Below are 24,745 nucleotides of genomic sequence, written 5' to 3'. Positions count from 1 at the left end.
AGGTCCTGCTGCATGGCGGAGGGAGCCAGAGTCAGTACGCTGTGACAAACCACAAGGGAAAAGAATGTGACAAAGAATACACACACACACACACACGTATACCTGAGTCACTCTGCCGTACAGAAGAAATTAACACACTTTCTAAATCAATGATACTTCAGTAATTTTTTTCTAAGAAAGAAGCCATCAGAAGGTTCTATCAGTAAGTCGGAGAAAAGCATTAATCTGATGTATTTTGGATGAGATACTCAGACTTTCACACTGTGGAGTCAAAAATAAGCAGTGGAATCATTTATAGGGCTACTATTGTGGTCCTTGAGTGAGAGACGTTACTGAACTGGCCAGGTGGGTAGCTATGGAGGTGACAGAACAGAGTATATATTTGAAGGCTGAATCAGTAAGATTGGTAGATGGGTTAAGTAACAGAATGTGAAAGATGCAGAGAAATTCAAGTTTTGGCCTGAGCAGCTGTGAGTGATGGTAGCATTTACTGATATGAGAAAGCATGCTGAAGTCCCTTGGAATTTTTTCCCTCTTGATTTAGATAACCTTCTGTGCCCCAACTCATCCTGGTAATTATTATTTTTCTGTCTATGCTCAATCCCTCAACTAAAACTTCAGGGGGTTAAATTATAATAAACTGTGGGAAATTCTGAAAGACATGGGAATATCAGACCACCTGACCTGCCTCTTGAGAAATCTGTATGCAGGTCAGGAAGCAACAGTTAGAACTGGACATGGAACAACAGACTGGTTCCAAATAGGAAAAGGAGTATGTCAAGGCTGTATATTGTCACCCTGCTTATTTAACTTAGATGCAGAGTACACATCATGAGAAATGCTGGGCTGGAAGAAGCACAAGCTGGAATCAAGATTGCCGGGAGAAAATAACCTCACCTATGCAGATGACACCACCCTTATGGCAGAAAATGAAGAACTAAAGAGCCTCTTGATGAAAGTGAAAGAGAAGAGTGAAAAAGTTGGCTTAAAGCTCAACATTCAAAAAACTAAGATCATAGCATCCGGTCCCATCGCTTCATGGGAAATAGATGGGGAAACAGTGGAAATAGTGGCTGACTTTATTTTTCTGGGTTCCAAAATCACTGCAGATGGTGATTGCAGCCATGAAATTAAAAGACGCTAACTCCTTGGAAGGAAAGTTATGACCCAACCTAGACAGCATATTAAAAAGCAGAGACATTACTTTACCAGCAAAGGTCTGTTTAGTCAAAGCTATGGTTTTTCCAGTCATGTATGGATGTGAGAGTTGGACTATAAAGAAAGCTGAGCACTGAAGAATTGATGGTTCTGAACTGTGGTGTTGGAGAAGACTCTTGAGAGTCCCTTGGACTGCAAGGAGATCCAACCAGTCCATCGTAAATGAGATCAGTCCTGGGTGTTCATTGGAGGGACTGATGTTGAAGCTGAAACTCCAATACTTTAGCTACCTGATGTGAAGAGCTGACTCACTGGAAAAGACCCTGATGCTGGGAAAGATTGAGGGCAGGAGGAGAAGGGGACGACAGAGGATGAGATGGTTGGATGGCATCACCGACTCGATGGACATGGGTTTGGGTGGACTCTGGGACTTAGTGATGGACAGGGAGGCCTGGGGTGCTGTGGTTCACGGGGTCCCGAAGAGTCAGACACAGCTGAGCGACTGGACTGACTGAACTGATGCAAACAATGACTTCACTGCATCCCCCACCCTAACTCCTCATCTCTGCCCCAGTTATTTTCAAATGACTTAAGGACACTGACCCTTGCTGAAATTTCAAATCCTCAGTCCCACCCTTGCCCACTTAGACTCCTCTGGTCAAGTCCTCTTTATATTTATAATGACATCACTGTTCCAGGTTTCCATCTCAAAACTGTCATCACTGTTTACGGTTCAATCTACATACACCTTTCCAAGTTGTGCTACTTTCCCCTCAGAATGTTCCATTATCTCTTGCCTTTTTGTTCTAAAATCTCCAGGCAGCAGAATCCAACTTGATTTCTTGGTCCTTAGCTTCTCATCTTTGCAGTGCTGCTTGACTATCACAACATTTTCATAACACAAAGAATTAATTCTTTAGACAAAATCTCCACAATTCAACTTTCCTTCTCAAAACTGGGCTACAGGTCCTGACTACTTTCTCCCTCAAGTACAAACCCTCAACTGGGTTTCAAAGCTCTTTTCAATGTGACTCTAAGATATCTGGAATTATTTTCATTCTTAATAAGCATCCTCTGTAAGACCAAAACAAGTTCTCTTCAGAGTCCCTTGTGAGCATTAGGGAGCCTTCTGCCTCCATGCCTTCGCCCACACTGTCCTCCACCTGAAATACATTCTTCTCCTCCTTTTCTTGTAAGTCTCTCCCACATTTTAAGACAAGTCCCACTCTTTCCAAAATGTCTTTTTTTATTTGCTCTAGCACATACTCTTTTCCCTGAAGAAGTATTAACAGTAAATTACAAATAGTTTTAATTATTTTCATATTTATGGGACCCAGACAAGAGTGGAATACTGTAGCAGCCTTGATTCTTATCAAGACACTTCAAAGCAGAATTCAAAACCTGAGTCCATCTCCCCAAATCAAAGCCAACCACACAAAATATACAGGTTTTACTGAATGTTGTGTTGAGAAATGGAGAAAACGTTTACACAAGGCAAAAATCAGCTTAAAATGATGATGAAAACACTCTAGCTTCCTTCTTCAATTGCTAGCTGTCTCATCTCTCTTACACACCTTCTCCAGACTCTCCAATTCCGCAGCACCAGTGTTTTTCTGCTTGTGGGATCACCTCCTTCCCCTCCCTCCCACCTCTTCCCACACACACAGGGTCACTCTCCGGTTCTGGCTCTGTCACTCCGCCACACTGCATTGTCACTCTCTCAATTTGCATTCTTTACTCCCACCCCTGGCCCGCCGGAAGGCAACTGGCTTCTTCGGAATTACATAAGGTGGTTTTTAAACATCTTTTTCATAATATAAAGAATTATTTTCATTCTGTTACAAATTATCCCATGAATTCTCATAATAACCCTAAGAGTAGGTAATATCATTATTCCCCTTTTATAGGTAAGAAAACAGAAGACCTTGAGTTGATACAACTGACATGTGGCGTGTAGGGCTGAATATGAACCTGGATCAATCTGTCAGAATTCATAGTCTGTCTCTTTTCCATAAAACAATGCTAACTCATGGTTTTGCAAAACTGTCTTCCAATTTTTCTGCTCCTTTAGGGTAGAGATAATGGTTTTTGTGTGTCCTTCCAAATCCCTAATGGAGATTCAATAAATGTGTCTTGAATTGGTGTATGGTTGCTGACAGTTCACAAACTGGCCTCTGAATATTTAGATCCATTATAATTCGCCCACGAGACTTTCCTCTAGGTCAAGGGCTGTATCACATATTGTCCTTGTGTCTGGCAGTCTGTTGGTGAGTTGATGAATGACGCTACAGACGGTGAGTACAGACAATTTTTCCTCCAAAGCCCTTGGGGGCAGCTCTGGTTTTTATCTCATAAAGGGGCTGCTATATCTGAAATTTCTGATACCATCAGCAACAATCATAGGACAATACAGGCTCCTATAGAGGCAATGGTAACATCATCAACCAGGAAAACTGACTAAGAAATGGCCTGCTTTTGAAAGTAACACATCTTCAATCATCTGTAATCATATGGCAATATCAATGCAGTTTTCTACTAAAATTTTTTTCTGTTCAAAGTCAGAAAAATTTACATATTTAATTTGTGCATTTAAAGGGTGAATGTGGCTGATTTAAGGACTAGCTATCCAGGTTGTTTATTAATCTTTTTTTGAGTTACTGAGTCATCTTTTCATTTTCACTGTCATACAGTACTGATGCTAAAACTTACTGTTGTCTTTTGTTTGTTTTTGGATTTGGGTTGCTTCTTGGGGGTACTATCACAGAGCATAAACCTAGACATGGGGAACTCATCAGCTCTTCCAGATCTTCCTCAGCTTCTGTGATCCCCCACGAAGGCCCTGTCAATGACCTCAGGGATTCAGAGTTGGTTGATGCCTTTCCTGGGCTGGCATCAGCGTCTTTTGAAAGATGCCATAAAGAGCTCATCAGGTGCAGCTGGTAAAGGATTTAACTTACGCTGAGACAGGAAGATGGATCCACCCACTCATTCCTTTACTCATTAATCTTTCTTCAGCCCCAGAAAGTGCCACACTCTGAACTAAACGCTGGAGGTTACATCATCTTTCAGAGTAAACCCTAGAGACTCCAAATTCTTAAAATACATCTGTCAATGGTGATCTGGCCACTGAGTTTTTTAAATGTCTGTGGTTTTGAAAAATGAAAGGAATCCATCTGTCAGTCTGTTCCTAAGGCCAGGTACAAGGCAAAAAAGACCTAAATGACCACAGAGGACAAAAGGGCTAAGACCAATCCAACCAAAAAGGTAGTATGTTCCATGGTTATTAAACAGGCAGGTCCAACCTGACTTAAAACAACCACACCATAGATATTCTTTCATTACCTCAGCAAATGATATTCAGAGCAGTAACTGAAAGAAAGATTATTATAAAATATGGAAAAGAAACAAATACTGCTATAGGAAAAGGTAAATGCTGTTTCATGTTAGAGTCAGAAAATTTGCATAATGTCAACTTGGGGTACAACTTGTGCCAAGATGAACAAGAGCATGTGTGTAACAAAAAGCACTTTTATCACCCTGACTTGAGTCTCAGAAAATTATTCTTGCTGAACTTTTCTAACTTACTGCTGGCATTGGTAATTTTATTCCCCTCAGGTTCCTGCATTGTGAAGCCTTCCTCTAATTGATCATTTGCTTGCCTGACCATCTGTTGTGGTTTGGCAACCTAATTTTCCCCATCACCTTTCGGAATAGATCCCCGAGGATGTCTATTTCATAGAGTCACTTCTTACATCTCAACTGGTGACATAACTTGAGACTGCTTACCTCTTTGACAAGATGCTTGAGAATCTAGTCCTACTGCTTCCTTTTTATTTTTATTGCTTCTATTAAGCATGGCACAATGACAGCTGATCAGATCACATCACTCTGAGGGGCACTGGGGTCCTGTGGAGCTCATATGCCAAATTTTTGCCTGGAGTAAAGTTGAACTGCCAATTTATCACAGAACAGTGCACAAGGAGTTTTTAATTGAACTCAGACAAACCCTTAATTACAACAGTACCACAGGGCATTGCTCCAGTAAAGCAGAACTGCCTAGCAAGCTTCACTCAGATTAGGACTCCTCAGACATCTGTGAGAGGTGCTGCAAAAGAATTTCTACTTCCCCCCCTTCTGGAGTTAACTGGGACATGTTTGAACTTTACACTTGGGTGTATAAATGTCTGACACAGAAACGGTTCAGAATAGCCAGTATTCATTAAAAGGGAGGGCAGGGTGTGTGTCTTGAGCATGGAAGATGGAAAATAATATTTTTTGGAGGCCAAGGGTCAGGAGACACCAGTTCATGGGAGGGGCTGACAGTACAGTTATGATCACAACTATTATTAGACTTACAATCTTAGGAGAGGAGAAAACTCTCCTTTCTAGGAATCAATCCTGAGATGATGATCCTGATGATTACTATGAAATTCTAGGTTGACTGGAAAGAAAAGAGTCAGATCTTGCACACAAAAGGTCACATTTGGGGTAGATAAGGTAAGAAATGGGTTAAAGGGAAGTTAGCTTAATTTGGGCAATGAATGGATGATGACTGGATTAAAAAAAAATGAATTCAAGACTCTTGGCTGGAGAAACTTTGGAAACCTATCTAAGCCAAAATAGGCTGAATGTGAATCAATGCAGTATTTATCTGTGCCTCCAAATCCTGACGCCTGAGTAAGGAGCATTTGTGCACACCAACCCATCTGTGTGTGGAATGGCTGGGCTGAACTGACGTGGGGTCAGCCACGGACACGACTGACAAAGGGAGAAGTCCTGATGAGGAGGGGTTAAGGTGGGAGCTAGGGTTGACGGTGACTGCTTCCTGAGAGCATGATCCTCAACAAGTTTATTTTCCTCATCCGTAAAAACGGGGATGAAAAGAGAACATACCCCTTCAGTTATTAAAAAGATTAGAGGAGATGATACATGTGAAGTATTGTAGCTGAATTTCATCATGGTCACACAGAAAAAGGAAAGGCTAATTTCACGAAAACACATAGTTCACACACACACAGAGCAGAATTTCAGAAAAAAATACAGTTTTACAGGAGCTGAGATTTAAAAAGTCTGGACTGCACTAGTTACCTTGAAATGGGGAAGGGAACCATGGCTGTGCTAACAAGATTGTGCAAGATAATGAAAGAAGTCTGCTGCAGTGCAGACTGGTGATCCCACAAATAACGTCTCTGAAGGTCCAATTGAATGGCTATGTAGGGCATTCAGAAGAGGGCTAAGATGTCCTTAAAAAAAAAAAAAACTCCTCATTATTTTCATGACAGTTTTTTAATCTCTAAAAAATGCCTGGAGTTTTAACTGAATCCCAGCTGGATATTTTCGCAGCTCCAAACGACATGCAAGCAAGGTCTTACCAAGAACACTCTTACTGCATGGATTTTGAAAACGCATGGCCCACAGTGGCTGAAAGGCCAAGCATAAATTAGTATCAAAAAGGGAAAAGTGAAGAGAAAGAAGGGAAACTGCCACAGAGGTGGCATCTGCGAACTATGTGATCAGAAGGAACTGGAGATAAGGAAAATGAAGTCCAGCACCCCCATGAAGGACTAGGGGGCATGTGAAGTGTGATACACATGAGACACAAACGTTAAAAGTGACTCAAAAATAAGGATTACCCCACTGAGAAAGAGTATTTTTTTAAAAAAAAATAGCCTCCAGAGACTAGGCCTTGGAGAAAAGAAATATAAAAAGCATTCAATCAAGGACTAAGGGGAGTATGAGGAGGAAGAAGTTAGGAAACAGATCAAACTGCTGTAACCTTGAGCCCAGCAAATGAGGTGACGTTGGAGATTATGACAATATAACTGAGATAATCAGCAATGGTTGGATTCAATATCAATCTGAAAATCAATAGTTTTATCATTTCACTTGAAATTGCACAATTGTTGGTACAAGAGCCAGAGTAACATGTGTCTGAAACTTGGAAGAGAGGAAAATGAAGAACCCTAATATGGAAAAAAAGAGAAAAACCTTTCCAAAGGCAGACTGACAGACATTAACAACACACAAAAGAAAGAATGTGCTGATCAGAATAAAGATGTTCTCAGTATTATTTATAATAGCCAAGATACTGAAGCAACCTAAGTGTACAATGACAGATAAACAGATAAAGATGTGGTATATGTACAGTGGAATATTACTCAGCCACAAGGTAGAATGAAATCTTGCCATTTGTGACAACCTGGATGCCCATGAAGGTCATTATGCTTAGTGAAATAAGTCAGATAAAGGCAAGTGCTGTATGCCTTCATTTATATGTAAGCATACACATGCATTCATGCTTTGGGAGCATGTGCAATGTGATACGCATGATATGCAGACATCAAAAATGACTCGAAAACAAGGATTATCCCACTGAGAAAGAATATTTTTTTAAATAGCCTCTAGAGACTATAGGCCTTGGATAAAAGAAATATAAAAAGCATTCAATCAAGGATTCAGGGGAGTAGGAGAAGGAAGAAGTTAGGAAAACAGATCAAACTGCTGTAACCATGAGCAGGTCATTCATTTGAACAAATGTAACAAAACAGAAACAGATTCACAGATACAAGAACAAACCAGGATTGCCAGAGGAAAGCAGGTGGGAGGAGGGGTGAAATAGTGAAGGAGATTAAGAGATACAAATTAGCAGTGATAAAGCCAATAAGCTACCAAACATAGGGTATAGCTCAAGGGACGCATTCCATGTTTTAATCAAGCTTTGTACTGTACACGATCTATGAAACTGGCGAATCACTATGTTATATACCGTAAACTAATGTCATGCTGTCAGTCAATAAATACTTCAATAAATATTAAAAAAGAGTGGACATAAAGCCTACTGTTGGGTACAAAAAAAAAAAAAAGAAGAAGAGAGATGTTCTCCGTGTAATGTGAAAAAAAAACCCACACATTGGAAGAACACAGGATGAGGGTCCCAGGTCAGGGCCCTTCCAATGTTACCATTACAACTGGTAACACCATCCCAGTCATCCTGGGCAGGGAAGGGACACAGCAGGCTGTCTTTGCTGGAAACTCTTTAAATATTCAGGTGCACAGCTCACCGGCACTGTCAGACTGTGCTGGCCAACCCACGCAGACTGGCTTAAAGGGAGAAAACACACGGCGGAAGTCAGAATGCGTCTTCCAGTTGGACTAAGGCTGGGTTTATCTCTCCAATGACTAAATGGCTGCTATGATAGTATACAACAGTCTCATGAGTTTGGATAATGTGAAATCGTTCCTGTGAGATAAGACTTTCTTTGGTGAGCCAAAGATATATTTTAGAGCCTATGACACCTGATGCTTTCAAATTGTGGTGCTGAAGAGTCCCACGGACAGCAAGGATAGCAAAACAGTTAATCCTAAAGGAAATCAACCCTGAATGGTCATTAGAAGGACTGATGCTGAAGCTCCAATACTTTGGCCTCTTGATGTGAAGAGCTGACTCATTGGAAAAGAACCTGATGCTGGGAAAGACTGAGGACAGGAGGAGAAGGGGATGACAGAGGACGAGATGTTTGGATGGTATCACTGACTCAAAAGACATGAGTTTGAGCAAAGTCCAGGAGATGGTGAAGGACAGGGAAGCCTGGCATGCCACAGTCCATGGAATCACAAAGAGAAGGATACGACTTAGTGACTGAACAACAGCATGACAGCTGAAAATAAGACCCTAGCTGCAGTAAGTTCACCAAAATAATAAAAACCACCTAACTGTGGCAAGTGGTGGGTAGCCAACCACTCTTCCTTAGGTGATAACCCAATGCAGCCCTGCGTGCCCTCTTTCTTGAAATTTGACAGATGCACAGTCAGAATTAAAGCTCACGTGCATGCACGTGCGCACGCACACACACACACACCCTCACACACACACACAAGCATCACAGTTAGAAGATAACTGGGAAGGAGCCCAGGGGGTAAGAACAATCTTTTTTAATTTCTAAGTTTAAGGAAGTACAGGCAGACAAACATGCAGAAGCAATTATTTCCTACTTGAATTGCTGCAACCACAGCCAAACAGAAAAATTAATGGGCATCTCTGGATAATGTATAGTATTTATCCAGATTAATTAGATACCATGAATTTGAAAACAGACTTCCTGCTAGGATCACAGGGACACAAATCAATCATACCTCACACATTCATGCAAGTAACACAGGAACTTGAGAAATACTACATAAAAAGACAACAACAATTTTAATGTAAATGTCATACTTAATTTGTGAAAAAGCACTTGCTAAAAGCTGCATGCAGAGGACAGAGGAGTGACAAAGCAATGGCTACATGAAAAACACACACAGACTTCGAAGATTCTGCAAAGCAGGTGGGGACTAGTAATATGCCAAGGCACAGTTCTATCATCTTCGGCTTCAAAGAGGTACAGAGGCTGAGTTATTCACAACACTAGTTATATAGTCCTCTCTTCTTTTCTGGCCTCTGATTAAATGTTGACCCTTTTCCTTTTGAAAATATGTTGGTGCTCACTTCCTTCACATCCTATATTTAATTGTTCCTTACTGTCAATATGAAGGGTCTTTTTTTCTTTTCTCATTCATAAATCACTTTTAGAGTTTTTCAACATCCTTTCAGATACCTTCTTAAAACAATTATAATTATGGAGGAAATGATATGATGTTTGGGAGAAAAGGGGGTGGCCAGGGAGGGAGAGGATACAGTGAAACAAAATCAATCACAAATCGATAACTGTTGGAATGGAACTAGGAAATGGGCACACAGGGGTTGACTGTGCTGTTTGAAATGTTCCATCTTGGAACCTTTTTAAAATAAACCTCCATTATTTTTTTTTTAATTAGTTGGAGGCTAACTACTTTACAAAATTGTAGTGGTTTTTGCCATACATTGACATGAATCAGCCATGGATTTACATGTGTTTCCCATCCCGGTCCCCCCTCCCGCCTCCCTCCCCATCTGATCCCTCTGGGTCTTCCCAGTGCACCAGCCCTGAGCACTTGTCTCATGCATCCAACCTGGGCTGGCAATCTGTTTCACCCTTGATAGTATACTTGTTTCAATGCTATTCTCTCAGAACATCCCACCCTCGCCTTCTCCTACAGAGTCCAAAAGTCTGTTCTGCACATCTGTGTCTCTTTTTCTGTTTTGCATATAGGGTTATCATTACCATCTTTCTAAATTCCATATATATGTGTTAGTATACTGTATTGGTCTTTATCTTTCTGGCTTACTTCACTCTGTATAATGGGCTCCAGTTTCATCCATCTCATTAGAACTGATTCAAATGAATTCTTTTTAATGGCTGAGTAATATTCCATGGTGTATATGTACCACAGCTTCCTTATCCATTCATCTGCTGATGGGCATATTGTTATATCATGTACCTTGTGACAATGTTTTTCTGCTGAAGGGCACATAAATTAGGCTAAAATCATAAGACATTGTGCTTCTCATTGACTCATTTGTAATTGAAACTTAATCCATAATCCTCAATTGCATTTTCAGATAACTTACCTGAAGACTGAACCTAAAGACATGAAAAACGAGGCAGGCATTTGTCTAAATACTCTCACTTACATTATCATGTTGAAAAATTATCATCTAGGCAAAAATAGTTATTCTTATCTAGATTAAAGTTTAGTTATAAGCTTCTTGGAAATCAAGGAACGAGAATTATAGTGAGTAATAAAATTCATATTCTGATAAAAGAAAGCATCAAATAGACTTTTTTCATGACATTGCATTCTAATATTCAAATGAACCTTTTTGTTATTAATGTAACACAAGGGGCACCCTCCAACGTAACAAAGTCTTCAACATGGCTTCACAGATAAAGCGTTTCTCATAGTCCTTGAGTCAGTTCTTCCCACACATGCATGATTAGCTGCTCAATCATGCAGGACCCTGTGACCCCATGGACTGTAGCCTGCCAGGCTCCTCTGTCCATGGGACTACCCCAGCAAGAATACTAGAGTGGGCTGCCACTTCCTCCTCCGGAGGACCTTCCCGATTCAGGGACCAAACCTGCATCTCCCTGCACTGGCAGGCGGATTCTTTCCCACTGAGCCAGCTGGGAAGCCCTCCTGGTACACACCAAAGACTTTCACCCTGGGGTCAGGGAGGAGAACCACCTCTGCTGGGGTCCATGGTATGAACATGCGGGTCTTTGACACCGACTACCAAGTCAGAATCAGGGACTCACAATCTATACAGAAACACATGGGAAGCCTGTCCAGATTTCTTGGAGAGACTTCTCTCTGAAGCGTTTTTGGAAGTGTCCTAATTTAAGTCAGTTTAGAATTATACTTTCTACTAAGAATCACACTATGAATTACAGAAAGGTTCATATGCTTTGGATTTGGGCGTGTAGGTAGGTTTTGAGATGAACTTCCAGTTTATACATACACATACAGTTTATATATATATAATGTTACACACATATATACATTAACCCAATAGAATGGGGTCACAACGAGTTGGACACAATTGGGCAACTGAACAACAACACTAAAGCTTTCTCACTCTGACAACTAAAATGAAAAACACTCCAGATTAATGGTCAGGAGGCATAAGTCCCAACTGTATTTTTACGTATTTATGTAGCTTTGGGCAAGTAACGAAGTTTTCTGAGTCCTGTTTCTTCACCTAAAAGCAAGGTGATTCAGTTAAAGGTTTCCATTACTTTGGGCACGAATGTGAATTACCTCTTGGGTTCCTCTAATCTTTACAAATGTGAATAAATTTCAAGGTATCATTTCGTCAGCAAAGTTTGTCTCACCTGGATTATATCCAAATTGCTGTTGTTGGTTTCAACTTCAACTGAAGCCTTACATTCCCATGGAAGGTTTTGATTCCTCTTTCTCTTCATTTCCCAAGAGGCCTACAGCAAGGTATTAACAAAAAACATACAAGGATTAGTAGCAATCAATGGTACACATTAAACCACTGTCACTTTTTCCTTCCTTCAGCCTCTATTAAGTGCTGGCTTCTGTAGGATAAACAGAGGGAATTAAATAAAATAACATCATAACGCAAGTTAAGTGTGAAATGAGCGGTATATATTACGGCACTCAACAGTGAAACAAAGGGCTTGTAGTATTTTGCAAAGAGTCTGCACAAATTACTGTCTATATACTGAATATATAATGGTTCATATGGATATACATATGTGTGTGTATAGACATTGTTTTTAGAATTTATGTAGATGTTGCTGGGAGGAATAAGATATATATTCATTTAAAAGTATCTACGGTGCCTTTCTTTTACTATGTCATCCTTAATCAGTAGATATTGAATATGCCTAGTATGTGAGATATCTGCAGTCATTTAAATTTTTTTGACAGTTTCAATGTACATTTTATAAAGCATTGGCTATATTCCCAATGTTGCACAGCATATCCTTGCAGCTCATTTCACACAATAGCTTGTCTCTCCTAATTCCCCGCACTGACACTGCCCCTTCCCGTTCCTCACTGACAGTGGCCAGCTTGTCCTTTATATCCAGATAACTGCTTCTTTATCCTTAGAGTCACTAGTTTGTTGTAATTTTTGATTCCATATACAATGATATCGTACAGTGTTTGCTGCAGATGGCAGACTTTCACTCTTTTTATGGCTGAGCAGTACTCCATTGTACATGCCTGCCGCCTCTTTAGCCATTCATCTGCCGACGGACATTAAGGTTGCTTCCACACCTTGACAATCACAAATAATGCTGCCATGAACTGCTATGAACACTGGGCTGCTTGTATCTTTGTAAACTAGAGTTTGGGGTTTTTTTAATATATACCCAGGAGTGGGACTGCTGGGTCATGGGGTACTTCCTTTGTTTTTTCAGTGTCTGCAATCAATTTCATTTTAATATAATCTAAACACATACCATTTAGAAAATACCAAGAAAAATTTCTGTACAAAAGTTGATACTGTTGCGTTTGGACAAACTGGCAAGTTCCTGCTATGAGCATAGCCCGGGAGACAGGACCAAGGAAACCTAATATGCTGGAGTAGATGTTATGACATTTGGTCCACAGTTTGACAGCTCTCAGGGTTAACCTGAGGTTGTCAATGTTTGGTGCTAGATGTAAAATTTCACTGGTTACCCTGCAATCATTAAGACTTCTTAGACATATCTAAATTTTTAAGCAGACTTTCATCTAGAAGTCCAAGTCTTTTAGAATAGTCAGTAGTGCTAACCTTGTAAACCAAATATCAGTCTCTATCCTATTAAAACACTATTGTTTGAGAAACCTCCATACTGTTTCCCACAGTGACTGCACCAATTTACATTCCCACCAATAGTGTACGAGGATCCTCTTTTCTCACCAACATTTATTTGTGTTCTTTTTAATGACAGCCATTCTGACAGATGTAAGGTGATATCTCAAAGGTTCTGATTTGTATTTCCCTGATGATTAGTGATGCTGAGCATCCTCTCATGTGCCTTGCTGTCCTTCTGTATGTCTTCTTTGGAGAAATGCGTATTTAGATCTTCTGCCCATTTTTGGACTAGGTAGTTTTATATATATATACATACACACACACACACACACACACACAGTTCTATATATATAGCTGTATTAAGTAGCTTGTATATTTTGGAGCTTAATCCCTTGTGGTTATATCATTTGCAAACATTTTATCCCATTCCGTAAGTTGTTTTTTCATTTGGTTTGTGGCTCCCTTTGCTTTGCAAAAGCTTTTAAGTTTAATTAGGTTCCATTTGTTTGTTTTTGCTTTTGTTTTCCATTACTCTAGGGGACAGATCAAAAAAAAAAATCTTGCCGCGATTTATGTCAAAGAGTGTTCTGCCTATGTTTTCCTCTAGGAGTTGTATAGTATCCAGTCTTACATTTAGGTCTTTAATCCCTTTTGAGTTCAATTTATCTATTACAAGGAAAATACTGCCAAAAAAAAAAAAACCCACATGGAGGCTAAACAATATGCTACTAAACAACTAGTGGATCACTGAAGAGATTAAAAATAAATGAAAACAAAACCAAATTTTTCCAAAACAGAATATGCAGTTCTAGGAGGGAAGTTTACAGTGATACTAGCTTACCCTAAGAAACAAGAAAAATCTCAAATAACCTAAAAATTCTTCCCAAGAGTTGACGTACAACATGTCTTCATTTCTTCCCTTTCCACTTGCTAATCAATTGATTGTAACCTGGTTTCTCTTCTCTCCAATTCAATAACAATGAAATTCTTCCTGTGATCACTCCTATTACCACTAAGTCATTAAGCTAGTGGACTTTTTTGGCCTTTGGCCTGGTTGAGTTGACCTCTCAACAGAATTCAGCCTCTCTGATCATCTACACCCAATATCTCAGCAAACGGGTCAGTGTTCTCTCCTCAAGCCAAATACACAGGAACAAACACATCCACTTCTCTCCCCACCACATGATGACCTCACCCACACCACCATTATTTCCCCCCAAGGCCACTGCAATAGCCTTTTAACTGCTCTGCCCACATTCATTCTGAGAATGAATTTGCTGAGAATCTATTTTTCATACTAACCCAAAGCAACCTCTTCTAAAGGAAATTTTGATCATACCACTTCCCTGCTTAAACTCCTTCAGTGTTTTTCTGTTGTTTTCAGGATAAATACAAAATCCCTTATCAAAGTATCAGCTTGCACGGTTCTGATCACTCCCTGCCCATCTCACACCACAGCCCCGTTTCCCTCGCTGCCCCCCACAACTCAGCTGTCTTCCGCGTGTCAGTCGCTCAGTCACGTCCCACTCTTTGCAACCCCATGGTCTGCAGCCCGCCAGGCCCCTCTGTCCATGGAATTCTCCAGGCAAGAATACTGGAGTGGGGTGCCATTCCCTTCTCCAGGGAGCTGTCTTCTTAAGGAACTTTATATTCCATGTTCCCTCATTAGCAAATAACGTTTGCACTAATTGGAAATGATCTTCCTCTCCATTTAGCCACTTAATTGGAATTCAATCCTAAAAGTTATGTCATCACTTTTTCGGGAAGACTTCCCTGTCCTCCCAGGGTCAACTCTATTACAAGGACTCACACTACTATGTCATAAAAACTGCCTCAGTGTCAGTTCACATTTATCTGTATAATCATTGGATTGTCTGTGTCTATCACTAGACTATAAGTTCAGTGGGGACTTGGGACCGTAGGTGGTTTTGCTCACAGCTGAATCCCCTGTAGCTGGCTAACATACTGAAGGGCACATAACAGATGATTTTACACATATATACATATATATATATATATATATATTCACATATACATATGTGAATCTCCATGTTTAAGTTCTAAAATGTGCTATTCTAACACAACTTTGTGATCACTTGTATGTTGTCTTTGGAGCATGCAACCAACCCATAAAATAAGTCTACAAATCCCAAATCTTGAAATTCCACAGTTAATGAATAGAAATCAGGAGTTAAAGGAGATATAATTATAAAGTGATAACAACTGCTTTTTATATTATAAGCATGCAAAAGTTGAGTATCTGCTGAATAGATGAATTTTTACACTCAAATATGATGCATAATTCAAACTAAAATTCTGAAGAAGGTAGAAAGATTCAGTTCGGTCTCAAGAAGAGAATTAGGGCCAAAACTTCAAAATTATAGGGAACCATATTTCAAATAATCTAAGAGAATGAGCTACCCAAAAATGAAGTAAGAAAAGGCTACGTTAGGAGGTAATGAGCCTATATCACTAAAGATTTTCAAGAATCCACATACCATTTTCCAAAGATATTACAAAGGAATGTGTGAGATATTTCTGTAATGTAACTATTATTCAGAATAATTCTTTTTTAAAGAACCATGCCTGAAATCTTGTCTTCTACCATGCTTAATACAATATCTTACACAGGGCAGAAGCTCAGTGGGTATTTGCCAATGGAATTAGCTCCTTGCTTTCAGAGATGATGGCAACTCATCTGAATATTTTCCATGTGGCCCATAGTCACCTTTTCAGAGTATAGTTAATTTTTAGAAACAGTAAAAAGACATTAGTAACCAAGTTTTATCAACACAGCAGATAAACTAAGCATAAATTTTGGCTTATACAAGATTTTTTAAAGGCAGTAAGATAATGAAGTGAAGTGAAGAGAAAGTGTCAGCTGCTCAGTGGTGGCCAGCTCTTTGCAACCCCATGGACTGCAGCCCTTTGGGACCTCATTGTAGCCTGCCAGGCTTCTCTGTCCATGGAATTCTCCAGGCCAGAATACTGGAGTGTGTAGCCTTTCCCTTCTCCAGGGGATCTTCCCAACCCAGGGACAGAACCTGGGTTCCCCACGTGACAGGCAGATTCCTTACCGTCTGAGCCGCCGGGGAAGCCAGTGAGATAATACCTGTGGTCACTGAATACTGAATCGGGCACAGGGTAAATGCCCACCCAGTTTTAAGTGTTGTTATTATTATACACTGACCCTAAGGGCAGACACTCAAAGAGGAATTAAATAAGCATCAACACTGTAAGAATGAAAGTGTAATGTTTTTTTAAAAAAGAAACAAACCCATTTAGATACATGGAAATCCTAGGGTGCACGTTCATGTTCATTATAATCAAGCTCAGCACTTCGTTACATTATCAACATCACATGTTATTTTTCCAGAACTTGGACTACAGGGATAACTACCTATGTAAAATTTGACCAAGCATTTTTGCTATAAAGCATTGAAGGCAAAATTCTGAAGATTACAGGTTTATCCTACATGGATATTTCCCTCTTAAATACAGATTAAAATCTTTATCCCACAGAGGTGTTCTTTAGGAGCCCCTCAGTGCTGACATTAGCAATCTGACTTTTTCTCCAAAAGAGACAATGCAGGGAGAAAATAGAAATTGGGACTTTGTCCAGGGAACACAGATTACAATGTGTATGCTATAATTAGAGTGCTTTAAATGTGTGAAATGAAGCAAAACCTTTAAAAAATGCTATTTCTGGAAAAGTGAATTACTATACATTTTTGTGAAAAAGTAACAACAACAAAAAAAATCACCTGGTCTCTGCTAGCTAATTTGACACTTTCCAGGGGAACTGCTGGATACCTCTCCTGTTGAGGTTTCACGTTCTTCTGACTAGACTTTTTCATAATTTTAGTCTCTGAAATATCCTCTACGTTGGAGTCTGATCCTTCTGTGTTTCTTTTCCAGCCGCTGTGGTTGCCCAGAAGCTCAAAGGATGAAAGAGACTCATGCTTCAAGTCATCACCGGAAGGTCTGGTTCTCTGAATTTTCTTATTTCCCTTAAATAACAAAGAACATGCTTTTAATTTTGGGTAACTGGCTTATTTATAATTAATTACTATTTGCTTATAATCTTATGACATTAGGTGATATTTACGACTAACAACAGTTTTAAAAATCAGAAGCTTAGAAAATAAACTTCGGCAGAGGTATACTGCTATAACAGCTCACTCAGAATTTGATTCAGCAGAGCTGGGCTGAGTCAAGAAGTCTGATCTTGAAGATGCAAAAGACTCCACACTGGTAATACACTGTGCTTCCTGACTTACTCCTGAGCAGAGATTTTCTTGCTTTTGGATCCCTGGTGCATGTAGGTCAGCTATCTATTAACTTAAAATTTGGTTGAGGTTTACAATCTCACCATTTGCCTGTTAAGAAATCTGAATAACCAAAGTTGTAAAGAGTTTTCCATAATATTTTTGTGTGTGATTGATATAACTCTGAAGGTTCAAAAATTTTTAATTTTAGATAATAACAAACATTTGAGGAATAAAATGTAATATGACATTTAGCAAACATTAAGAAACAATGTAGGATTTACATATAGAACATGTTTCTCAGTAAATATATACCCACAGACTCACATACACACTCTCTGTCTGATTTTATATACATAATTTTATATAACATATATATTATAAATAATATATTGGAAAGATATAACTATAAATACATTAAGATATCTAAAACGGTCATCATCTCCATGCAGTAAGACAATGTGTGGTTTAAATTTTCTTATTTATACTTTATTTTCTGAGTTTTTCCTAATAAACATGTATTGTTATAATAAAAAATGATGATGGTGAAAAAATATATATGAGTGCTTCACTTTCTGAACATATTAAACCATGATGACATTTGGCCCCTGGTAAGTCTTATCATTCATATGGGAAATGTCACAAATGACTCAATCCCACTTTAATTACTCACCTTAGATGTTGAAGTTTGGCAGGGGCTAGTGAACTCAGTGACCCTATTCACTGGTATAAACGGAGGCTATTATGGAAAAAAATCATTAGACAAATGTAAGTAAAAACAACTTTTAATTGGCATATAATAATTCAATGTTCTTCATTTTTTAAAGGAAGTGCCAAGCCCACACACTCTTGCCAGTGGTTAAGGAGTCCCTTTCGGTTTAGACATACAGCAACGGTATATGATTGGTAGTGGCTGAATAGTACAAGATAATCCCAATGAAGTATTACAAGCAATACAAGCAAAATTACAAGCAATTGCAAGCAAAACATCTTACGAGCAATACAAGGGTGCCGTGGTATCAGAGGTTGTCTCCACAGCCCTCATCTCCCCTCTCTGGAGACCCTTTTCCTCCACAGTTTTCTCCAGCATCTGGAACAAACCTTGACCTTTAGCAACAGCTCTGCACAGGTCAGAGCCCTGGGTCTGAGCCTCAAGGCATTGCTGAGGGTACGCGGCCCTTACCTGTGACCCATAACTGACGTCCACATTTATACGGTGTTATGTTCATGTCTTACTGGGATATTCTTTTCTTGTTTGTAGACAGCTAGCTGCTATCATAGTATCTTAAACACATCATTAGAAGAGTTTGGTTTTCCCGGGCTATCTATTTGCCAGAATTTTCTATAGGAAGGGTAGGCGGAGGATAAGAGTCTACGTGAGTTTTTCTCTTTTTTTCCATAAGCAAAGTATCTTTTCTCATCTCTCCCCGAGAAATTCCTTTCCTCATCTTCTGCAAACATGGCTTGTTGGGTCCTTTCATGTGCAATCCACTTCTGTGAACCGAAGCAGGTCCAGTGAGGTTCCCGTTACCTCCCAGCTACTGCAGATAAAGGCTACAGATTTTCCATCTCCAGATGAACCCTTCTTTAGCAAGTGTATTTGTGTTGACTCTTTAGAAGTGCTATTGCTGGGCTCTTTCTTCCATTTCTCTCCTTTTCCCCCTGTGGGATTCTTGCATTATCTTGACTGCCTTGGGCAGCCTTGGGGTATGCTGGTACGTATTTCCTAGCTCGACTGAAACTGGAGTTTGCATTTTTGTTCTGTTTTCCTGTTGCTCTTAAAAGACTCTCAGGAAAAGAACAGGAAGATGCTACATCTATATAGCCATGTTTATAGCAGAAATTGTGGTATGTATCACATTGTCTCATAGTCATGGTAACACTCGTATCTCTCTCTGAAAGTCATTTTTTATCTGTAGTACCCAACACAGTGTTTAGCACTTTATAGGTGCTCAATAAAATGTTGGTGATTAACAGGATAAACAGATGTTCCCAGAGACTATCGCTCATTTCTTTCTCTGTTGAAACACTGCCACAGTTCTATTCTGCACTCATAATGTGACTACTTCTTCATTACCTGTCAGGTGTTATCACATATTTGAGATGCTTTATATTAAATGTCAGTGTCTTGTTCCTGATATAGAGAAATGGATTGAGTGTAGCCTAGTAACAATGTATGATACACTTACATCATTTGGGTTTGTATCATTTTTGGTGCTAGCTTAAAGATAATTACTTTTTGATAGAAAGTTTTATTACAGTGAGTTTTGACCTGAACAACTAATCACACCACTGAAGTTGTAATAAAAATTTTTAATTTCATTCATTTTCCTCTTTTTACATTCATTTCAGAGTTGTGTTTCAACAAAAGAACTTCAGACATCATAGAAAAACACAGCAAAAATGTCTCAACTACATTTTGAATAGAAAAATACCACTAATGGTGGCACATCTTTGCATTTTTTGTAAAACAGAAATCTAGGTAACATAGCTAATCCATTTCAAATTGTGTCTCAGTTAATGAACAGTTGTTTACTAGTGGTAATATCTTTATCATCACCATCACCTCTTCAGATTTCAGAGACTCATCATCATCTTAGAAAGCTTGCTAATATTGGTATTTATTTTTATATGATACTCATAAACTCTCCTAGCAAGACTGTTATATTTCTTTCCATTTTTGGAAAGTCCTGAAAACCAGACTCAATAACAAAAGCTGCAGAACATGAAGTATCTCTGCCAGCAGGAAAACCAAAGGATACTTAAGCCAGGAATAAAGGAGAAAAAGGCTGTGGTGCATAAGAATCATGTGGAGAGCTGGAGAGGATAGCAGATTCCAAGGCTTCTGTCCCAGAGACTCTTGTTGAGTCAGTCTGCTGTAGATCTCAGGAATATGAATTTTCACAAACATGTGAAATTCTTACACAAATGACTTGATCATCATAGACTCACAGCCCTGGCAGGCAGAGGATTCTACCTTTTAATTTCAGATTCATGCTTAGTGGGACTGTAGAGACAATACTTTTATGTTTCTGTACCATGAAGGCTTTCTGATAAAATTTTACCAAAACTTGAGACCTAGCCTAGACGAACAAATTTTAGAATTTATGACTGATTATTAGTGAGAGAGTATCTGAAGAGATTTATCCCCCTAAAGGTATGTATTTACATGTTAAGGAAGGAATAAGATCTGAGGACACAGAAGCATAGCTAAAGAAGCTAATCTTATCTTTCCCCTAAGAGATTTATTTATATTCCAAAGGGTAACAGTAAGAATCCAGGATCCTTCTCAAAGCGCAAAGAGGTGTGTGTGTGTCTGACAGGCAATAAGGTGGAGTTAGGGAAGAGGCTGTCCCTCTCCTATACAAATAACCAGATTTTTTTTTTCAACTTTCTCGCTGAAGGTACAAACTCCAGTATATATAGGATAACATGTGATCTGCCTCATCTCATCCATTGCCCCAGGGGTACAAATTAGGGCAAAAAGGAATCAGAGTAATTACTGCTGTAATTAAACAACAGATCTGCTCGGCTCCAGAAAGCTCATGTTTGTGTTCAGAATAAAATGAATATATGCAGGCATTTCAAACTTAACACCCTGTAAATGAAGACGGGCAACTAACACGCAAAGGCTCTAAAATTGGACAAAAGGGAAAGTAAAAAGTAAAGTATCAGTTGCTCAGTTGTGTCCGACTCTTTGCGACCCCATGGACTGTAGCCCACCAGGCTCCTCTGTCCATGGGGTTCTCCAGGCAAGAATTCTGGAGTGGGTTGCCATGCCCTCCTCCAGAGGATCTTCCTGACCCAGGGATCGAACCCAGGTCTCCTGCATTGCAAGCAGATAAAACTGAATGGGTCTTCACAAATATCTAGCTTAATCCCATTTTTACTGGGCTGAAGAAGGAGGGATGTGCTAGGATCAAGGACCAGTGACATCAAACAGACCTGAGGTCACTCAGCTTATAAACGACTCTTCCATAAAAAAGAATCAACTCCTGCCATCTGTGACAACATGGATAGACCTACAGGGTATAAAGCAAGTGAAGTAAGTCAGACGGAGAAAGACAAGTATCACATGATCTCACTTACATGTGGAATTTAAGAGGAAAAAAAAAAGAACAAACAAAGCAATTAAGAAACAGACTCACAGATATAAGTTAGTGGCTGTCAGAGGATAAAATGGTGAGGAAATGGGCAAAATAGATGAAAGGGATTAGGAGGCACAAACTTCCAATTATAAAATAAATAAGTCAAGAGGTGCAATGTACAGCCTAAGAGATACCGTCAGTAATATTCTAATAACTCTATATGGTGGCAGACGGTAGCTAAACATCATGGTGATTATTTTGTAACATACAAAAATATTGAATCATTATGGTATACACTTGAAACTACTATAACACTGTATGTCAATTAAAATTCAAGAGAAAAGAAAAGAACGTGGACAAGCAAATCAAGCTAAGGAGTTGAACAGCTACTGTTGGACATCTACTTTGCCCAATACTGAACCAGATGCAATGATGGGAGATGCCTGAGAAAGTGAGCTCATGATACCTGCCCTCAAGGAACTTCCACACTAGTTCCTCATGAGCAACAGTAGCTCATTTGCTATACTGTGAACACAGGGCCCACAGATGTGACTGTATCATGCATTATCCGTTTTGGAATGACAGGCATCACCACAGAGAAATCAGACCTTTGTCACAAGAGTAATAAAGTAAAACATTTCAATTACAGTGAGCAGCCTCAGCCTCTTATTAGACAGAGTGTCACAACAGCTTAGGTGTCATAAATTTTAGATCATGGAAGTTTATGTAAGGAGGCTGAAAAGCTTGATAAATAGATTTTCTAAGGCATCTAGCTCCATAGGATACAGATTAGAAATCTCAGCATCCTACACAAGAATGACATGTTAAAAAGATTACATTCTAAATGGGAAAATGTGTTCACATTCTTCATTATAAAGTTGTGATCAGATATGCCATTTCATTTTGAAAAACACAGCTAAAAGTTCAGGGGGCCTTCTCTGCCTTCCATTTACTGCTAAAATGTACACTTACTGTGGGAACTGTCAGACCACACGGCCTCGGTTTTTGTGTCCATGCAAGCACCACAAAAGAACAGAATGCTACTGAGTTTTCTCAACAGGCATGGAATTTTACAAAGGCTCTTCATGTGATGCAAAGACTATGAATGTGACAAATGAAATCCAAATATAGTCTCTATACTCCCACTCAAATGCAACACTTCATTTTGACCAAGTGTGAGAACATTATGGTATCCAAGAATAGGTGCAGATAGTTTTAAGTCTAACCTACATAGCTTCAACCAATCTAATGAAAAATAGTTATCTTTATATCTAATTGTGAGGAATTCTACATAAACCAAATTGTTCCTTCAACCCTTCACTCATTTGGTGAACATCTACTCTCTAAAAGGTCCAGGTCTAAGTGTTATTGGGAACACAAAGATGAATAAAAACGTTCCCTTAATTCAAAAATCTTACAGTCAAACATAGGAGACAGATCAGATACATGACTAACTATGACGCCAGGTAGAAAGTGAAATGCGGGGACCCCCGTGGTGGTCAGGGGTTAAGAATCCATCCTCCAAAGCAGAGGATGCAGGTGTGAGCCCTGGTCGGGGAGCTAAGATCCCACGTGACGGGGGCAACTAAGCCAGAGAACCACAATTAGAGAGAAACCCACGTGCCACAAGTAAGACGCGGCCTACTCAATAGATAAACAGAGTCTTAAAAAGTGAAACATGCCCTGAAGAAAGACACACATGAAGGGTAAGGGGAAGTGGAAGAAGGAGGCATTTTTACAAGCAGGGAAATGAGAGGACCTCACACAGCAGTGCCGTGAGTTTTGGACCTTGAAGGACCAGGGAAGGGCAGGAACAAAGGCACGCAGACAACACAGCAGGAATGAAGGCGCTCGGCATCACGGAAGCAGAGGACACAGAGGAACCTGGGGAGCCTGGGGTGCTCAGAGGAGCCTGGGGAGCTCGGATGCTCTGCCCGCAGAAGAGAAGAAACTTACTCCAAAGGTCTAGTGTCAGATCAGAGACAGACTGGACTGCGACTCCAGATGGGAAATTAACATCAATCAGAGGTTAACCCAGAAGGACGCAGAGAATAAGCAACACGGCACGTCTGCACAAATGACTGATCATATGAATATACCGTGCTGCCCACTGACTGTGAAAACAGGGAAAGCAGGAGTCAGCCAGTCACGCCCGACTGCGTGCGACCCTGTGGACTGCACTCGCCAGGCTCCTCTGGCCACGGAATTCTCTAGGCAGTGGACCGTTAATGGATTCTCCAGTGGCGTGGGTTGCCAGTCCCTTCTCCAGGGAATCATCCCGATGGTACAAATGCGTAAACACAGTAGGCTTCATTCCAGGACGCACGTTATCATCTGCCTTATAATGATTTGAAGGCGCTAAGTGCATTTAAAGTGGTACCAAAAATCCCTGAATGAAACGGACCTAAAACAACACTCCCTGTGTGTGATGATGACACAGGTGTCCTGCTGAACAACAGAAAGCAGACAAGACTGTAAACTGTGACATTAAAACTGAGAAAAGGGCAAAATTGAGTACTGCCAAGTCCTCAAATGCAGAGGACTTGATTCCGTAACTCTGTCTTACGGTTTTAAAATTCTTGTCTAGGTTTACTGAAAAACAGAACAACAATTACCCAGCTGATGGGCCAGTTAGTAGCTGAACAATCAAGAGTGACGATGAAAATGAAAATGCTTCATTACTTGGCCAGCAGGTGTCACTTGTCACTCGGTATAGAAAACAGCAGGTGATGAGGAATGAGGGGAAACGCACAGTGAGCAACACGCATTCATCTATTCAGAAGGAGCAGAATGGGCTGCTTCGGAAGCACAATTTATAAAGTGGTTCTTGGCTTGCTGACACAACACATCAATTACATCTTGGATTTGAGCCCTCCTACTAGGTTTATGAACTTATACATTTCTCTTAACAAATATGATTTGCATTACATCAGCTTGTTGCCTTTGTAAATGTTTTCATATCCTTTTTGACTGTATTTATCGTATGAGATTGTGAGCAGATTGTGTTGGATTTAGGCAAAAAGGAAACCAAAGTTAATTTC

At 39.8% G+C, this 24,745-nt stretch overlaps 1 protein-coding gene across 1 annotated transcript in view; it reads right to left on the bottom strand.

Annotated features, from left to right (window-relative positions):
* MORC1 (MORC family CW-type zinc finger 1) overlaps window positions 1-24,745 on the bottom strand; it is a 179,755-nt gene that overhangs the window by 33,009 nt on the left and 122,001 nt on the right. Inside the window, exons 18-20 of the mRNA XM_070454923.1 lie at window positions 18,290-18,355; window positions 17,113-17,358; window positions 11,910-12,011 (exon numbers count right to left, since the gene is read on the bottom strand). Coding sequence (XP_070311024.1) covers window positions 11,910-12,011; window positions 17,113-17,358; window positions 18,290-18,355 — 414 coding nt within the window. The remainder of the gene's footprint in view (window positions 1-11,909; window positions 12,012-17,112; window positions 17,359-18,289; window positions 18,356-24,745) is intronic.

This window comes from Odocoileus virginianus, chromosome 25, assembly GCF_023699985.2.
Source record: "Odocoileus virginianus isolate 20LAN1187 ecotype Illinois chromosome 25, Ovbor_1.2, whole genome shotgun sequence".
NCBI lineage: Eukaryota > Metazoa > Chordata > Mammalia > Artiodactyla > Cervidae > Odocoileus > Odocoileus virginianus.
Note: the sequence above shows the minus strand (reverse complement) of the source record. Positions and strands in the feature narration are given on the sequence as shown.